The sequence below is a fragment of the Haliotis cracherodii genome, unplaced genomic scaffold (genome assembly GCF_022045235.1).
Source record: "Haliotis cracherodii isolate W230 unplaced genomic scaffold, xgHalCrac1.p SCAF_18, whole genome shotgun sequence".
Lineage (NCBI taxonomy): Eukaryota > Metazoa > Mollusca > Gastropoda > Lepetellida > Haliotidae > Haliotis > Haliotis cracherodii.
In genome coordinates this window covers 925,392-944,831 of record NW_027266273.1, presented here as the reverse complement: position 1 = coordinate 944,831, position 19,440 = coordinate 925,392, and the positions used below count along the sequence as shown (strand labels likewise).

General features: G+C 40.2%; 2 protein-coding genes across 15 annotated transcripts in view; both read right to left on the bottom strand.

The window, feature by feature from the left end:
- Nucleotides 1-448: 448 nt before the first annotated feature.
- On the bottom strand, nucleotides 449-10,894 carry LOC139465644 (uncharacterized). Of its 6 annotated transcripts, none has more exons than XM_071247366.1 (6): nucleotides 8,150-10,894; nucleotides 6,983-7,098; nucleotides 5,405-5,439; nucleotides 4,833-4,928; nucleotides 2,459-2,587; nucleotides 449-1,289 (listed from the first exon to the last, which is right to left on the bottom strand). In XM_071247366.1, coding segments are annotated over exons 3-6 (501 nt in total). In that variant the 5' UTR covers nucleotides 5,406-5,439; nucleotides 6,983-7,098; nucleotides 8,150-10,894; the 3' UTR covers nucleotides 449-1,014. The 6 variants fall into 6 exon arrangements, with proteins under 6 accessions (XP_071103467.1, XP_071103470.1, XP_071103471.1 ...); XM_071247369.1 differs by having other exon boundaries at nucleotides 449-1,259; XM_071247370.1 differs by lacking the exon at nucleotides 4,833-4,928.
- Nucleotides 10,895-10,928: 34 nt separating this feature from the next.
- The window catches only part of LOC139465642 (thioredoxin domain-containing protein 3 homolog), a 42,001-nt gene continuing 33,489 nt past the window's right edge, over nucleotides 10,929-19,440 (bottom strand). For 8 of the 9 annotated variants that reach the window (XM_071247362.1, XM_071247356.1, XM_071247358.1 and 5 more), the window contains 7 exons: nucleotides 19,034-19,066; nucleotides 18,160-18,222; nucleotides 16,801-16,851; nucleotides 14,590-14,847; nucleotides 12,679-13,026; nucleotides 12,405-12,437; nucleotides 10,929-11,020 (listed from right to left, as the gene is read on the bottom strand). In XM_071247362.1, the coding sequence (XP_071103463.1) occupies nucleotides 12,418-12,437; nucleotides 12,679-13,026; nucleotides 14,590-14,847; nucleotides 16,801-16,851; nucleotides 18,160-18,222; nucleotides 19,034-19,066 (773 nt within the window). In that variant the 3' untranslated portion in view covers nucleotides 10,929-11,020; nucleotides 12,405-12,417. The remainder of the gene's footprint in view (nucleotides 11,021-12,404; nucleotides 12,438-12,678; nucleotides 13,027-14,589; nucleotides 14,848-16,800; nucleotides 16,852-18,159; nucleotides 18,223-19,033; nucleotides 19,067-19,440) is intronic. The other variant, XM_071247363.1, reaches the window with a different exon arrangement.

The window sequence follows — 19,440 nt, the reverse complement described above, 5'->3', positions numbered from 1 at the left end:
GTTTATGTGCTGATCTGAGATCTCGTGCTGGAGTTCACTCAGATAGGAAGGTGCTGTACTATAATAGCACTGGTGTGCAATGCACACGACTTTGTATTCAATCCTAGATCTTATTGGAAGCCAGTGTAATGATTTTAATAAAGGAGTGACATGTGCATGTTTATTTCGTCTACATATCAATCTGGCAGCACTGAAATGCCATGAATTAACATGGACACCTCACTCAGAAACATTATACAGACTCTCATCCGAGCATTCCTTGTGTTATCCCGTTAATGACGAGCGGCAGGCAGGGTAACAACAAGTGCTATTTAAAAAAAAAAATTGGTATGACTGGGTCAGGGGACCGAATCACCGACCTTTCGTTATCCGTGCAGACGCTCTCTTCACTAGTCCACGGAGGCGGTCGAGTTATGATAACACGATGAGTAGGCCAAATACAGTCGAAAGAAATTTATTACATATATGATAATAAGATAGTAATGAATGGAGCAATACACAGACAGTAAACTACGGTTATAACGAACACGCTTGTAACGAACTGACGGATATAACGAACTTACTTTTTTTGGTCCCGACTATTTGCTGTAGTTATGCTGTATATATACTTATAACGAACTACGGTTATAACGAACTAAATAAGTAGTCCCTTTGAGTTCGTTATAACCGTAGTTTACTATATAAAGAATACGCCGTCGATGAACTATTGACAAATAACTTTACATTTGCATTACCATGTGTGTAACATTTAGGATAATGAAGAGGGGTAGATGCTCACAAGAGATTGGTTATCAGGGGGTTACCCGTTTCGCTAAAAATAGCTGTCCAATCAAAGTACAATTAGGAGTGAGGGAATTCTGTGCTAAACTGGTGATAAGAGAGAGGGAGATAGTGACGTCACTTCCAAAACGAAGCTTTGGTGGCAAAGGGGCCCATAGTAATTATCGCACCATTGTGGATATACGCTGCATGATTGAGGGTGCTATGTAACTGAAATGTTTCCCTATAGTCTGTTCACTCCGAAAGTTGGTTCTTTAGTTTCTGAATGGCAACTTCACGTCTTAGAGCTTCCATCTCCATGGCACTTTTCCCCTGTTGTATTAAAAACTCCTCTCTCTCTTTTGCCATCTTCATCTCCATCGACTTTCGAAATTCTCCCTTCATCTGTTTCTTTATCTTCTCTTCCCTAGTTTGCACCTCTTCATCTACTTTCCTTTGCAGGAAGTCTTCACTGGCAGGTTCTTTACCCTTTGGCCTATCTGTAATACCAGGAACATGAACAGAAGCTCCTGAAATTTAATCGACACAAATATATTATTTTCTGATTTCCCAAACTGAAAGATCTAATGTAACCACGAACAAGACAACTGTGTCACCACATCACCATAGAAACTGCCCACGACCTACTCGTGTTAAAATTAGTATTAATATTTGAAAACGCATCCCGAAATTCTGCCTTAATTCCTCAGTTGGTGTTGATATTAGTCCAACAAAGGTCAAGTGAAAATATATAGAGAGATAGGCTACCTGGGACCCGTTCCACAAAGCGATCTTAGCGCAACGTCTGTCGTAAGTCAGTGTTAAAGAATGGGAGTTACGATCAACTTAGCAATAAGATTGCTTTGTGGAACGTGTCCCTGCAGATTTAACCGCGCTAATTTGGTACCGAACGAGCAGTTCTCATAACGATTGGGCACGGGTGGCCCAGTCGTCTAAGGCGCCGCGATTCGCACTGCAGAGTTGCGTCCCTTGGGCACGCCAGAAAACAAGTTCCTTCCCAGCGCGTTACACCTTCGTTACGCTCTCGGTAACATCGCGATAGTATAGAGAGCTCCGCTAACGGACTGTCGCTGTGAGGAGGTTGCGCCAGAAACCTATGATTGTGGGCTCGAATACCGGTTCGCCCCGATTATGTTTCTAGGTTTATCAGCACCATACCCGTGCTCGTGGGTTTCACCGAAGTGGTAAACGTCTGAGACCTGCATCACTTCGGGCTTTCCTCTCACATTAATCTGACACGCCGTGATATAACTGGGATACTGTTACAAGCGGCGTTAAACCCAACTCACTCACTCACTCTTATAACGATGTTTTAGAGGTTGTCATTTCCAAAATATGCGGTTTGGGGGAGCTAAAGGGACATTTTTTATATACCTCGCCTCGACATCGTGACGCACACTGCCCTCCATTCAATAGTTAATTGGAGGTACGGGTGGCACAGCCGTCCAATGCGCTGTAATTCGTGCCAGAAACCTCGGATCATGGGTTCGAATCCCAGTTTACACTCATGCGTTTCTAGGTTTGTCAGCACCATACCTGTGCTCGCTCGTGGGTTTCACCAAGGCGGTAAACTTCTAAGACCTGCGTCACTTTCGTGCCACATCAAGGAGACACGCCATGATATAACTGAAATAATAAGCGGCGTTTAACCAAACTCACCCACCAACTCCTTATTTACCTGCTGTCTCTGTAGAAGGTCTGGGCATCGGGTTGACTTTCGCGACCTCTACTTCCCCATTGCCGCAGGCTGAACACACTCCGCTAGGTAGCAATGTCGCCATTTTGCATCTCGGACATTGTGTTTGACCTTAAAGAAGAATAACTTGCTCTATATTACTCATTTGTTGAAACAGTTTTGTATGAATATTTGGTATGGTCACAACAATAAAGGAACCACAATTATCCCACGAGATATCTCGCATTTCACTCCCAATGTGCCAGTATCAGAGCCGAAGTATGGTTTCACGTCGGGTTTTTTTTCCAGCTATATCACGGCGTGTCAGCGAAGTGGAGAAGATCGTGGACGTTTACGATTAAGGTGAACCTCGCTATGATACTGATATACCAATAATTTATATCTGAGGTTCCAATAAAAGCGACAAAACCATTTCAATCAACATAAGAAACATATGAGATTCCGACAACATATACATATACTAGCCACATAAAGAAACTGTGCACGGAGAAAATATATTCTGGATTGACATACAACACAGCAAGAACAAAATGATGCAGACGCTGTAGCAGCTGAATGATCGGGCCATAAGAAAATGTCAACAGGACCTGAACAACATCTGTTACGATGACGTCAGAAGATCAAAATGGAGTAGGGGGTCATACGACAAAGTCACAAAGTCAATAACGGGTATGACCACCCTGTGCGTGAATCACAGCAGTGCATCGGAGACGCATGGTGTCCACCAAATGGGCATGGAAGGCCTGGGGAATGGCCTGCCATACCCTCCTCAAATCCTGTGCCAAGTCACAGACGTTATCTGGAGGATGTGGAAGACGACGCAGACGGCGCTCCATTTCATCCCACACATGCTCTATTGGGGAGAGATCTGGAGAAATTGCAGGCCATGGCAGTAACATGACATTGTTATGGTAAAGGAAATCCATTGCGACCCTAGCCGTGTGAGGACGAGGGTTGTCCTGTTGAAATGTCAATCCCGGGCCATGACGTTGCAGGAAAAGAATGACCACAGGCCTCAGAGTCTGATCTCTGTAGCCAACACCGGTGAGATTGCCCTGAACAACCACCAAAGGGGCTCGGTGCCGTGCTGTTATCCCACCCCACATCATCACAGAGCCACCTCCAAAACGATTCCTCTCCACAATACAGTTGCGTGCATAACGTTCTCCCAAACGCCGGTAGACACGTTGACGCCCGTCACTGTGGGAAATGTTGAACCTCGATTCATCTGTAAAGACAACATTTCTCCACCATATTCGAGGTTGGCGAACATGATTTCGAATCCATCATAGACGGTTGACTCGATGACGGTGTGTCAGGATGGGACGTATGGCAGGGCGTCGTGGTCGAATCCCGTTCTGACGTAAACGATTCCTGACAGTGTTGGGATGGATACGGCGCAGTCCAGGAATTGTCTGGGACGTCGTTACTGCCGTTTGGAAACCTGTGTCGGAGATGTGTAACTCGAATCCATCTGTCCTGTCTTGGCGTCGTTACTCGGGGACGTCCTGAACGTGGGTGGTCGGCAACGTCATTTGTGTTCTGATAACGCCTCACCAATGCCAATATCGTGTTACGATGGCATTGGAAATGTGTTGCCACCTGTTGTTGCCTTATTCCCGCTCAGATCATTCCGATGGCTTCATGACGCTGTGCAGCTGTCAATCTTGGCATGATTTGCTTGTGATATGCTTGTGTCTGCGCCTGAGAAGTTTTGAACTTTTGAATGACCACAAATCATGCTGTCCAAAGTGACAGCGAATTTTTAGTTGCACATGCTGTGTACAGCTGCACAGGATGCACGTGCAGTCACACATTGCACGTCCATAGGCCCCCATCAATGACGTCATATCGCATGGCACGTGCATGAGCGTTTGAATGTCTCCAATAATTGCTGTGTTCAAACCTATATTTCATATATGGACGGTGTGCCCTTTTTTTCTATATTTTCTCCGTGCACAGTTTTTTAATGTGGCTAGTATATATATGTACATGTATGTATGTATGTATGTATGTATTAACGTTTAAATTATCACATTGATTGACGTTTAAACTATGTAAATAGTGTCCCTTTTTTGTCTTATTTGCATTTTTATGGAATACGTTTTTACTTTCCAGAAATGAAATTGTGTTTACTTGTTGGTTTAAAATATAAACTAGGTCATGAAACAGATTACTTAATCATCTCATTTCCATTACTGAGACTGCTCTTGTTTAGAGACATTTGATGTATTGGGCGCAAATAGACTTTTAGTGGTCCAACACGCCGTAAAACTAAAATATCATACCATACCACCAGGGCAACTAGAGACCCAAACAGAAAAGTGGAGCTGAAGTGGTAAGTAAAAGTATTTACCGCTCTTCAAGGATGTTGATCTCCGTAATTGGTTACATTTCTTGCAAGAACTTTGGCTTGTTTCATTCAATTCGTGGCAACGCGTACACACCCACACTGAAACACATCAGTATGCAAATGCTTTAAATGATATAACATTGTTGCAAAGTGTTTTTTTGTAAAAACAAATTCAAGCTCAAAGTTTTAAATTTAAAACATATCTGGCTTTGCAGATGTAGCTGAAAAAACCCATCTAATCTCGATACAAATCCCCCTCCCCCAGCCAGAATAATAGTCCCAAAAGGCTTGTTCCAATGAATGTTTGTTTGGGTCACGTGTCGTACAATTATATCCCGATACCACCCTTGAACTACACGGTGATTGAGATTTGTGTGGAATCAGGCTCGAGTGGAAAGTTAAAAGTGACGTTTGCACGAGCTGTGTGAGGATTTGGCTGTGTTCTAAGACAAATAGAAGACTCGTGACAGTAATGTATCGTGATACAAAGGAACGATTGCCAGAACCATTGGTTATTGTTAAAGTGCCTCACGTCCCTTATTAATCAACACACAAAGTCAGATTATAATACATACTTCCGTTAACTTCCTGGTGGTCCAGACACTTTACACTGAAATGTAAAAGATCTTAAGATTTAAACAAACCTACCAAAAAAAAGACATAACCTCCAAACATCTTCCCACACATTCTGCTGAATCTACTGTGACTTGGCTGACGATCTTGGCTCTGCCATCATGTTGAATAATGCAACATTACCTGGTCGATTAGGTACGCATTAAACTCTAGCACTACGATTAGTTGTACCTTGAAACAGTTTAATAGTTTTGAAATAGGGAAACAATAGTGAGGGCATTCTAGTTATATGTCGAAATAAATAAACTGCAAGCGCTTCCGTGGCATTTGATTGGCTAACCAAATAATATTTTCAGAAACCGAAAAACAGTTAGGCCACGCCCACATAGAAACTAATGTTTCCTGATTGGCTGATAATAGAGTGGGCGGGGCTTGTGTTCGATTATTGCGCTGAACTATGTAACTGATCATGAATTCCTACTGTTGTCTACAGTTTTGTGAGTGTGTTAATAATTAAATAAGTCTGGGAAGTGAGTATTGTTGACTTTTTTTATTTATGATAATTGACTTCAATATTTTGTTAGTTTAATGAGCTATAAACGTAAAAACCGGGGCTAACACTCTGCGTAATTCCGCTACGCAGATTTACAGTTTCCACACCGATTTTTAGCTTATAACTCACGAAAATAAATATAGAAGTCAATTCTAAAAAGAAATAGGGTCGGTCGGGTGAGAGAAAACCCCCAACATATTCTATATGTTTGCATATTAGTGACTTCGTGTTTGAACAAACCCGTGAAGATCCGGGGTAGAATAGGTCTTCAGCAACCCATGCTTGCCGTAAAAGGCGACAACGCTTGTAGGGATTGGGTGGTCAGGCTAGCTTGGTTGATACATGTCATCGATCTAAATTGCGTGGATCGATGCTCATGATATTAATCACTGGATTGTCTGGTCCAGACTCGATGATTTACAAATCGCTGTCATATAGCTGGAATGTGAGTCGTTAAACAACAAACCAACCAACCATCATGGGAACAAAGCTACACACTGCTTTGAGTAACAGTAAATGACATGACCTAAACATACTCAAATCATGACATAAGAACAATATTTATTTGTACATTCGGCATATCTTCCTTATGTAAGTGGGGCGGTGGAGTAGCCTAGTGATTAAAACACTCGCTTGTTACGCCGAAGGCCCGGGTTCAATTTCCTACTGCGGTACAATGACTGAATCATTGTCGTCGATTGTTACACGATATATGTTTAAGGCGAAAACAAACACTGAAGAACGCTACAGAACCAACTTAGACCGGAACTAGTTTAATACACAATCATGTACATGTACATACATGTACTTAACATGTACATTTAATTAAGACAGAAGCTCAATTAAGTTAGATCTTTCCGTTAAGGTAAGCTAAAATAAAATAAAAGAAACATAATTAATATCTTCTCAGAAGGCTTGGATTTAAAAAGCGTGTAGGAAATAGGAACTTTTTCAACACTCTTTCTCACTTATCATGTGCAGTTGAAGCCTCATACGTATATGAAAAACAAATAAAACGGCCATTCACGTGGACTGTTATTTTACTTCGGTTCTGAAGAAGGTTGTCACATAAGGTTGTCTTTGAAACTGTCTGTAGTACCGAGTTGTAAGTGTGCAGTTCCGGTTCTTTGGAAATACTCGTACCTACGTTACCATGAAAAGTACAAGTGAAAAAGACATGTTTATTTTCAAATAAGATATACATGTTTGCAAACGTTCAAAATATGTCTGTTAACATGGTGCCCTATTTACTTTCTAATTAGTTTCATTTTATTTAAACTACGATTATTTAAATAATATACTCTGCACAAAAAGAAACGCAAAAGTGATTCGGATATATATTTTGTATATATCATATAAATAATGAATAGATGGTAATCGATTGTTCAAAATTGTCACACATTGTCATTGACCCAGGTTCCATATGGCACACATGGAGCTGTAGATTTTCAAGTGAATGTCATCTGTTCTCATTATCTTCTATGCTCCCAATCTGACTGGCATCGTCGTCAGATCCCGAATTGTTGCCTGGGCAATCTTCACCCACTCTGCCTGCAGTGCTTGTGCCAACTGGTGGCGGTTCTGTGGTTGTCGGTGACGTGACGATGACTGTTCTATCAGTTTAGCTGCCCACGTCACTCTACCACCACATCTAAACGATGTAGCCATATGAATCTGCATGTCCTGTGCTCCACTAGTGATACGTGGTCGACCGGATCTGGGAAGATCCCGTGTTGTCCCGTGTGTCTGACAACGGTTCCAGAGTCTTGTAATGGTGCTTGGTTGTCTTTGGTTTAACACCGCACTCAGAAATAGTCCAGCTATGGACCGGCGGACTGTAAATAATCTAGATCATACAATTCAGAAACTGATATCGGTTGCATCGATCTAGGCAAATGCGTTTTGATGGCATGCATCAGCGAGACTGACATCCTGATCCCGTTAGTCGCCTCTTAAGACAAGACAAGACAAGGTTAATTTGCATGTGTACAAGACAAATTTTGAAATAGTGGGTTACAAAAAAACATTATATTCCATAGCCATGTAGGTCAGTACATATCACACATGAACGTGATTCATTTCTTCACTGTTCAAGAAGAGCAAGTACTAAATATTATTGATTCTGAATATTCGCACAGACCAATGTCGATGAACATCAATTAACAAAATACTACCTTCCATTAAAGGCACTAACCTCTCAAATCAGCGATGCACTTCTCAGTGAAACAGGCCCAGCATACATGTATAATGAACAACATGTTAGATAATGACATGGCATCTAACATGTTATCAACAACACAGGTCACAAAGCACACCCTAGCCAATCATCAAGCTCGTTGCACATTCGATGACATTAGAGGATGTCTTTTGATAACATATACATGTATCAATATACAGTACTGCAGGCTGTTTAGTCCATAATATACTCAAAAGAAACGCGAATATCATACATCTTGGTTAATATATGAAGGGTTACTCATATTCAAGAGATATTAGATTGGTTCAACGCACAAACGAACATACTGGTATTGTGTGTGAATCGACGCTCATGAACGCATCATATGTGACATCATAGAGCCATGACTCTAGATGCACCATGGAAATATGTCTAGTACAAACTCGCAAAGTTCGGAAATCACGGGCAGCATATGGTGATGCGAATAAAGACACTGTAGTACCACTTGACTGATTGTTAGTTTTGTCATAAAGTGGTACGCATTGGAAACGTCTTCTTAACGTACATACTTCTTTATATGTTTCTATGGTTCGCGTTTCTTTTGGCGGTCAGTATATGAATGTGTGCTGCACACCTCCATGTAGAAAAATACAAAACATTCATCACACATTGGATTTTCATTTGGTTATGGGATCTCCTTAGGGTGCATTTCGAGATCAAAAGCTAAGATACGAGCGGTAGGTGTATGCACATAATCACCAAATGAGTCCATTATCGTGTTGAAGCAGCTTTGTTTCGGTGGCAATATCTCCCAATTGGTCCACCTTTTTACGAAAAAAGCGTATTAAAGCTTCTTCGTTAAGATGGAACTGTAGTAATTTGCGAAGTGAATGGGGTTTAACGTCGCGTTCAAGGTGATTGAAAATCACTTTTTAGCGATGTGCATTGCACGCGTGTCCCTCCTTGTACTCGTCCGGACTTACGCCGGTTGTATAATGCCTGCCCACTGAGATACTAGAGAGACTCCCAGACACACCCTACCTGCTTTAGTTATGCAAAGACTGCTCTCACTCACTATTTTTGTTTAAATCACACTGATGGCAAATGTGTGGCAATCGGTCCCGTGGTTTGGATATAAGACAACTCAACTCCATTCTTGCCCGCTTTGGTGAAATTCCATTGTGTTTTTAAGAAGTGTCTGAACTGTAGACACTCGTAGGAGAAATACCACACTCTTAAACCATACTGAATGATGACAAACTTTAATATGTATGGTTCAACAGATTGTTAAACGGATTATATAGCATATATGTGTGATATTTGAAAAGAGCAATAATTCTGTATTTTATTTGGCAAATAGTTGATTTGGTTGGTATTTGTAGGAAATAAATGCTAAATTAGTGCAGAATGTTTTCACAGAAAGCAGGAAATGCCCTGGTATTTGTCAGACAAGGTATTATCTCACTATTAGGTCTAAATTTGCAGTGGAAGAAACTATACCATGAATCTCATTAATTTATTATATAACAATTGATCAGTTATCTTGAGTTTGTTTTGTTTATTCCTGAAAAGAAAATGGAGAGACAAATAAGAACTTTGAAACTATTTTCATTGCATGTGTTTGTGGATTAGGCTGTGTGGTGTAGTGAACATTTTTCTATCCATATAATCTTTGGCCTGTTCACTACAAGTCTTAGTAAGGCCCCTAGTGGCCAGGGGCAAGGGTCAATGTAATCCGATTCCTGAACTACCATCCAAACATTAGAGTGATTGAGTGAGTGAGTTAGGTTTAACACTGCTTTGAACATTATTCCAGTTATATCACCACATGTGAGCTTAAAAGTCAGATGTGATGCAGGTCTCAGATGTTTACCACGTTGGTGAAACACAGGAGCATGGGTATGGTGCTGACAAACCTAGAAACACAATCTGGGCAAACCAGGATTCAAACCACGATCATAGGTTTCCAGTGGTCCCAAGGGACAAATGTCTGGACAGCAAATTGCAAGGCCTTAGATGATTGGGCCACCCATGCCCCTTGAACATTAGAGATCAGTAAAAACACATCATACAAAATCTCCCGCTGCACCTTGATTATTCAGTGTATATCTCCACTCTAATAGGATAAATACCTCAGACCCATTTGCACCATAGGTTCATTTTGTAAATGACTTAACCATTTCTACTTCTCTCTTATCACAAACTGAGGACAGGATTTCTTGTGTTAAGCAACAACCAATCGACACAAGAAAATGTTCCTCGGACTGTATCATAATAGAATGGAAATACTACCCTGGATATTAGAGAATGCTCTAGCTACAGATCACCAACTGTCTTCTCAGGAGGTCTGTGAAATGTGTGTGCAGTTTTCCATGCAGTTTATAGAATCCTCTTAAGGAGCTTGACTGTCACCATAGAATTTTCTCCAAGGACAGGACAGCTTAATGCCAAAGTCATATTTATTAAAACGTTTTCTTCTTCTTCCATATTTGAAATAAATAGAAAATATAACATTCATTGTAAACATCACAGATAGCATAAACATATATCAGGTTACATCAGTAAATATACACTTTTCTGGCCAAGTTATTAACTGAGTAAACAGGACTAATAAGAACATTGCCAGGTTTCAAAGCTCACAATTCATCACTACAATTGCAGTTTTATGGCAAAAACAGTGACTTAAATATCACAATTATAATACTTATTAAAGTCGAAGGAAGTAGCTCAGTGTGAGTGAAAATGCAGTAGTAAACTATACACTTTTTACACACAGCAGTAAACTAGAAAACATTCTGCTGTTTCATGTTTGTTGTGTTTCTTCCAATGGACTTCTTTGCATGAAATGAACCGGATGAATTTTCTTGTGACTGTTATCAAATCTTGAATCTGAAATAAAAATAACCACATGAAAGTAATATGGACTGACACATGTTAATTGCATAAACATCAATACTATCAGGTGTGTTTGTTGTTGAACACTGCAGCTGACAATATATCGACAATATTCCATCAAGAAGACAGAGGTCTGTAAATAACTGAGTTAAACCAGACAATACAGTGATTGATAACGTGTGAGGTCCATGATCCACGCCTCCAGGGTACGTTAGCGTGCCATCAACCAAGTTACCGCGGCCTCTTACGACCAGCATGGGATGTAATGACCAATTTTAACCTGGACTCCCCACAGGTACCCAATTAAGTCTTTTCTTGCAACTAGTAAAGTGGTGCCAAGGACTAGGGCTGGGACGGGTAACTCAGGTACTCGGGTCGGGTGGGTACTGAGTAGGACCAGGGTACCCACAGGACTACCCGGTCCCGTGGTCAGTCACGTGATATATTGTTTATTGACAAAAAATATCTAAAACTCTAAGCATACACTACACAGTCACTATTGTTCCGTTTCTTTCTGACTATAAACCCATTCCGTCTGACCTTCCTAGGTTTGAAAAAAGATGAAACTTCAGTCAACTTCAGTGTATACATGACCAGATCGTTTTATACGTGTATCTAAATACATTTTACCAGGGCTACGGTCAAACTATTCCCAATCAGACTTTTTAAACCCAAGTCTTGAGACATAGAGCGGGTATCCGGGAAGGGTTGGGTAATAGCATGGTGGGTACCCAGGTAGTAAATTTGGACTCCTCCCAGCCCTACATATTCTACCTAACACTGATAGGATCAATACTATCAGGTTTACGGCACTCCAATCTCAAAGAGGGCACTAACAGCCAAGGAATGATGTGGATAAATTTACTCATGAATCTAAAATGTCACTATGCACATTACATTGATCAAAGAAAATCTAAGAATCTACTCACCAGCAGAGCCAACAAATGATGAAAAGAAATGGCCCTCCAAATCCCAATATCATATATACAGGATGAGTGGAGATCATCAACTGACCCGCCAGACAACTGACCATAAATAAACAGCAGATCTTCTACTATATCTGCTTGCCACAGTTAGGCACCAGTAGATGGGTTGACCCTGGCAAGCCTTAGGAAGTGTTAAGGAGTGAATAACATTTACAGCCGCATCAGCAATATCTCAACTATTCATGGCCAGCCATAGGAAGACAATGGATTTATTCGACTTAAAAATCCATCCTGACTATGCATGTTGTACCCAAATGGGTTTATGCAAGGCAAATCTTGACATAATTTGCATGATGAAGAATGCCTGTTGGAATTTGAATTGATAATAATCACATAGAAATATGATCAACATACATATAAGCAATTCAAAAGAAAATAAATCTTGTAGTTACCCTACAGGTTCGCCTAGGAGGCTGCTTGTTGCTCTGCAAATGAGGAGAAAAAGATATCATCAGATACAACCACTATATACATGATTTAGTCACTGGCTAGTACTAATAAACCACCATCATAATACATATACTTATTATTTCAAGTTTGATAAACATCCAGTCATCACAACTCTCAAGAATGTCTCCCTAACATCCACCCAAAACAACAACACCATCAAAAGCAGCCTATACACAAATAACATGTACATGTAGCATGAATTTCATTTGGGCTCACCTTCAGTTTTAGTCTCTTCCTTCTGCTCAGTTTTGGTTTCATCATCATTCTTTGTCTCTTCATCTTTCTTTGTCTCTTCATCTTTCTTTGCATCCTCCTCCTTTGTATCTTCCTCCTTTTTTGTTTCATCTTTTGTCTCTTCCTCCTTCTTCTCCGACTCCTCTGTAGCCTTTGAAGCATCTTCTTCCTTCTGCTCTTCAGCCTTGTCCTCTCCTTTGCTCTCTCCATCTTTGGCATCCCCTTCTTTAGCTTCTTCTCCTTTAGCATCCTCTCCTTTGTTGTCATCAGTCTTGTCCTCACCCTTGGCTTCGGAGGCAGCGCGATCTTCAGACTTCTGCTCAGTGCCACCTGTAACACAGAAACATGTTTCTATTTTACTTTCATTTAACGCTACACCAATGCATATGTAAGCTGTGCCCAAGAACCCTGTTCTTATATGAAAGTGCTACATTGAAAGCAGCCAGTTCATGGCTATAGTTATATATGGTCAGCATATTTGTTATATAAATATGGAGAGTATTATTATGATAATCTGTCGGCTTTGTGAATTGAAGACATTACAAATTGTGCCAGATCCCTCTCAAAGCAAGTGGGTATTTATGATAACAGGTTGGCATGACCTCATGCTGCTGTACATAATAAGATACATGTGGTAGTTAAGGTGCTGCAGGACTTTCAAGTACAAGTCCACCTGCATTTGAAATGGTGAATTAGTGTGTGTGCAAATACTGTTGTGAGTGAGTAAGTGAGTTTAGTTTTATGTCGCTTTTAGCAATATTCTAGCAATATCACAGCAGGGGACACCAGAAAACACTGTTGACATTACAAGCAAGTGGATTCGTTTAGCTATGATGACATCATGTCCACACAGACAGGCCACTGGTTGTGTAGAAAAGAGTGACTTGTATGGTTGTGTAACAAGGGGTAACTTGTATGGTTGTGTAACAAGAGGGTGATCCGGTATGGTTGTGTGAAAAGAGGGTGACCTGTATGGTTGTGTAACAAGAGGGTGACTTGTATGGTTGTGTAACAAGAGAGTGACTTGTATGGTTGTGTAACCAGAGAGTGACTTGTATGGTTGTGTAACAAGAGAGTGACTTGCATGGTTGTGTAACAAAAGGAGACTTGTATGGTTGTGTAACAAGAGAGTTACTTGTATGGTTGTATAATAAGAGGGAGACTTGTATGGTTGTGTAACAAGAGGGAGACTTGTATGGTTGTGTAACAAGAGGGAGACTTGTATGGTTGTGTAACAAAAGGAGACTTGTATGGTTGTGTAACAAGAGGGAGACTTGTATGGTTGTGTAACAAGAGAGTGACTTGTATGGTTGTGTAACAAGAGGGTGACTTGTATGGTTGTGTAACATGAGGGTGACTTGTATGGTTGTGTAACAAGAGAGTGACTTGTATGGTTGTGTTAGAAGAGGGAGACTTGTATGGTTGTGTAACAAAAGGAGACTTGTATGGTTGTGTATCAAAAGGAGACTTGTATGGTTGTGTAACAAGAGGGTGACTTGTATGGTTGTGTAACATGAGGGTGACTTGTATGGTTGTGTAACAAGAGAGTGACTTGTATGGTTGTGTAACAAGAGGGAGACTTGTATGGTTGTGTAACAAAAGGAGACTTGTATGGTTGTGTATCAAAAGGAGACTTGTATGGTTGTGTAACAAAAGGGAGACTTGTATGGTTGTGTAACAAAAGGGTGACTTGTATGGTTGTGTAACAAAAGGGAGACTTGAATGGTTGTGTAACCAGAGAGTGACCTGTATGGTTGTGTAACAAGAGAGTGACTTTAATGGTTGTCTAACAAGAGGCTAAATTTCACCTATATGCTTGCCTCTTTGGGTAATAGTGATAAATCTTCCAGAATACCATATGGTGAGAAACTTGCCCCTGCTCTTTAAACAAACCTTCTTTGTCTGTTTTTGCCTGAGATTCAGTTGTTTCCTGATTTGCCTGAGCCTCCTCCCCACTCTCCCCCTTAGCCTCAGCCTCTCCCTCATCCTTGGGCTTCTCACTCCCAGTCTGCTCCGACTGAGCCTGAGCCTCCTCCCCCTCAGGCTTGGGAGCCTCCTCCCCCTCAGGCTTGGGAGCCTCCTCCCCCTCAGTCTTGGCAGCCTCATCCTCCCCATCCTTCTTGTCCCCATCTTCCCCTTGTGCAGTGCCACCTGGTGTCAGGTGAGGAAACAAAATGTGCAGTGTGTGAAAATCAAAAGCATTGGTGAATAACGTGAACATGTGTACCATGGACAAAGCTAAAGATGAAGTACATGCAGTATCCTCTGGCACTGATACAAGGCATATTGATGGTTAGAGTGAAATGGAAGCATGCTTGACAATTTTCTGCTGATATATATTACTCTCTAAATTATACAGATCTTCATGCAAGTTTTATATTCAAGATGTAAAAAGTTCATAATATTAAGATCAGGCTTAGCCTGTGTGCCAATCCTATATTAATTTTAATGTAAAGTTTTGGAATATAATCTAAAAAAATAGTTTTTCAGAAAACATCATGCCCAGCATAATCAGTACCTGAAGACCAAACATTCATCTTAAATGCTTAAACATTAACAGATACACATATATATATGTACAAGTGATTAAAATGGACAAACAAACATAGTAACATCTTCCCCATAGGAGGGGTGGACAGGCTTCACTACCTGGGGAACACATGATTCCTGTGTGTAAACTATGTGCAAAGTGTCAGTGAATGTTGTTTTACTCTGCAATCAGCAATATTCCAATCATATACTGTATACAATGAACTGTAAATACTGGTAATTGAATGTCAACAAGACAAACAAGTGGTTGATAGCACTGCAAACACTCAATCCTCATTGGAATCCGCTTTTATGACAACAATGGATACAGGGGGATCTATTCTGACTTTGTACGAACCTCGAGAGTTTGGAGAACATGTTACAAAGACAAACATTTGTTATCCTTCAAACTGTTATGTTTCCTACCATGAGGTGAAGGAAACATAAGGGAGGCATCTACTTTTAACAACTTGGTTTATGGATCTGCTGACCCTAAAAATCCAAGAGCCTGATAGTCACACTTATGAAGAATTATTGATGTTGACATAAAAATGTATTTTTAATATTCCTGTCACATTAAACAGATATGCCAATTGAAGGATAGAGAAGTTGAAATATATTTTTTACCCATTCTACCAACCTCTTTTTTTTACCTAAAAAATTAGCAGGATATAGTTTTAGTTTCCACCACAAACCCCTGAAACGTTGTAATGGGTGAGTGAGTGAGTATGGTTTTACGCAGCTTTCAGCAATATTCCAGCAATATCACGGTAGGGGACACCAGAAATGGGCTTCACACATTGTACACACGTGGGGAATCGAACCCGGATCTTTGTTGCGACGAGCTATCGCTTTAACCACTAGGCTACCCGACCGCCCCCTAAAACATTGTAAACCAACAAATATTAAAAAAGGCCCGAGGACAGAGGAACAGACTTTGTCAACTGACTAAGTGGCCGGAGTCCTAAAAGTCCTATCAAGATTAATCCAGGGTATTATATCTCAATTCTGTTATATCAAAAACAGTGGACCCGCTCAACACAAGATATTCATCTCCAGCACTCATATCAGTAACTTTGTATTGAATGTCTCTCAGTCATGAATGTAATTTGATTGGATGGCTCTATTTTATTATTTGGACCAGGGTATTTCAAAGCTTGAGTGAAGGTAAATTGAGGATGTTGAACTACTACTTGAGACTGTGTCATGATTAGATTTGACACTTGGACACTTTCTGACAAAACGGATATTCATCATCTTTATGAAGGTTTGGGGAGACATTGTTACCAGAAACTGCATTGTCATGCCTTGAACAGTGTGATGTGTATGTGAATATCAAGGAGGTTAACCCCAGCATATGTGTGTTTGATTTATATCAACTCCATCTGTAAGAGATATCCATGATCCAGGATCTTGACATTTAAGTAGATACATTGGTAGTGTGTTTGTAATATTTGGACAGGGAAACTATTATCATGATTATAACATTTATATCTTGTGGATTCCTAGTCCTCAAGATACTGCTTAAAAAGTAAACACCTTTGCTGAGTCAGGGACATGAGATTCACTTTATACCTTCAGTGTTGTCTTGGCTAGTCTCTTGCTTAGTCTCCCCAGACTCTTCTTCTGTAAAACAGCCATGGTAACTACATGCTGCCACATTCAGCCATATAACTGCATATTTACCATTTGATCACTTACATCAATATATTATTAATGAGTTTGTTCTTGGCAGCCCAACTTGCTGAGGTCAAGGCTCATTGGTACATAATGTGATAACACAGGACAAACAAACAGTGAAAACAATTATTGAAGTGAAAACATGCTAGAATGACATTACACAATGACATTATAGTGTTTTGAATCAGTTTAAAGTTAATTGTGCAAAAGCTGGGCATGCAGTGGTTTAGATTCAAACTGGTGAGGAAAAGCATCAAGGTTGGATGTAGGGAGGTCAAAGCAGGAGTTTTTTCTACACTAAATCCCACTTAAGCATCTCGTGTATTTGTTTGTTTGTATTGGGTGAATCAGCAATAGTCTATCTATCTAAGTAATGGAGACTGGACCGGGTAAATCAGTGGTTGACAGCATGACCAATACTCCCTGATGTTTGTATACAATGACACCAACATCCACAGTGCACTTTGTACTCCGATCTCCACACAGAGAGGAATTGAAGCGGAGTTATAGATCTGGTTTCAGTGAGATTGGGAACTACGTATCATTTTCTCCAGGAATCACAAAATGGTCAGATTTGTGGATGCTATGTATTGTTAACTGAGGTTTTAAGTAAAGGATCACTCAGGTGGGTATATAATATGCAAAGCACTTCTTGTAACAGAAGCTACGTTGAATACTAGTGGCAGGCTCATTCTAAGTGGCAGGCTCATTCTAAGTGGCAGTCATAAGCAATTTATATCAGACATGCACAGTTGGCTAGTATGGCGGAGTATTTTGTGGCATATACATAAAGTTATTGGACCAAGGAAAAGAATATACACATTGAAGTGGGAAAGAAGCCAAATCATTATTGGAAGCTGACGTCTGATTGGCTCAAGAAGCAACACTTCCTTCATTTAGGTGGTCATCAAAGGTCACTCAGGGTTCACCTAACGTGACCTCTAATGAAGGTGTCTTCAGATATTCACACATACTCATTTCGGAATAAGATATCTGATTTCAATGAGATTGCTATGAAGTATTGGATGTCAAGAATGAGTGAGTGAGTTGGGTTTTACGCCGCTTTGAACAGTATTCCAGTTATATCACGGCGTGTCAGCTTAATGTGGGAGGAAAGCCCGAAGTGATGTCAAGAATGAAGTGAATGTGGCAGTGGTAGGTGTCCGAGTCTGGTTACAGGAGGACGATGGACACAAGCAGGGTGAGACATTGGGTTGTACAAGGGTTAGTAGTGCAGGTCCTATACTCTCTGACCTGTTCCTTCTTGTCGGAACTCAGGGGCAACATCACTGGCCTCAGCTTGTGTCTCTTCAACAGCTGACAGGGAAACACGGACATGTCAGTACTAAGGGGGCAGTTCAAAGTTTGATTTTGGATAAAAAAATTATTAAGTTTTGAGATGTACCCCATATCCCACCTTAAATTTAATGTTCAAAGAGAATTTCAGAAAAAAATACCCTCACATAAATCAGAGTGCCAACATGCAGAGGAAGTGTTTTGAAATGGTATTATCTTTTTTGGGGGTCATCTTGTTTTACCTTCAACTGTGATGCTATTCATCTTCAGAGAGAAAAAATAGAGCTGTTATTTAGGGATTTGAGCTGAAAGAACTCTAAACCTTTATTTTGTGAAATGTGAAACTTGCAGACCTGTTGACTCCCCCACACCCAAACCTTACAAAATTGAGAGTTATTTACAACTTCAAACTTCTGAACTGCATTCTAAGTCTACAGTGAGTTCGTGGAGACCTCACACCTTGGGGTTTGCCTTGAAAGTGACACTATACTGTGGAACCCCACCATCTGTAGTGAACATGTGTTACTTAAAATAGACATATACATACATATGCCAAATGTTATTATCATAATAAGTGTACAAGAATAATTAAAGCACGCTAACACATGCTGGGTTGAGTAGTGTCTGGAACCTGAGTTCCCATGGAATACCAAACCATATTTGGCAGCCTGTCATTTAATGGAGAGGTTGAAAAACAACAACAAAACATACCCAGCACTGTTAGAGCATGTAGAGTGGGTAACGTGGATTCATGCAAAAAACATTCCAAGGTCTTTTTTTTATTCTGTCTTGGGTATAAAATTGTTTTATCGGCATTAAAAATCACACTTACCAGTCTCCTCTTGTTCTTTCGTAGGTTCACTCTCTGCAATATCAAGACATGGAGTCTTAGTCATCAATCAGTTTATACTGGTATACAGGAAGAGTCAAAATATTAACCCTTCATTTATAAGTCTCACCAATTTAACCGATGTAGACAAGAGGCACTTAATATCTACTATTTAAGAAAAGAGGAGTTAAGCAATCAGTTGCAAAATGAAGCTCCAAGCTAAATATTGTGTCAGATTAGATGGATAAAAGGTGGTGTCATAACTACAAGTAATTGAAGGATAACTTTGATGATGTGATTAATTAAAGCTGTATTATCAATACAGTTGACATTAAATCAAGATATGATACTACAGAATATATTTATATATGAAGACAAATTTTAGCATTCATTAAGAGAAATAGAGAGTA

What these genes read in the sequence shown, in the direction of transcription:
- LOC139465644 (XM_071247366.1), bottom strand. An exon ending in ATCAACATCCTTGAAGAGCG is followed by an intron (nt 2,588 to 4,832) that starts GTAAATACTTTT and finishes TTCTTCTTTAAG; the next exon opens with GTCAAACACAATGTCCGAGA. An exon ending in ACCTTCTACAGAGACAGCAG is followed by an intron (nt 1,290 to 2,458) that starts GTAAATAAGGAG and finishes ATTAAATTTCAG; the next exon opens with GAGCTTCTGTTCATGTTCCT.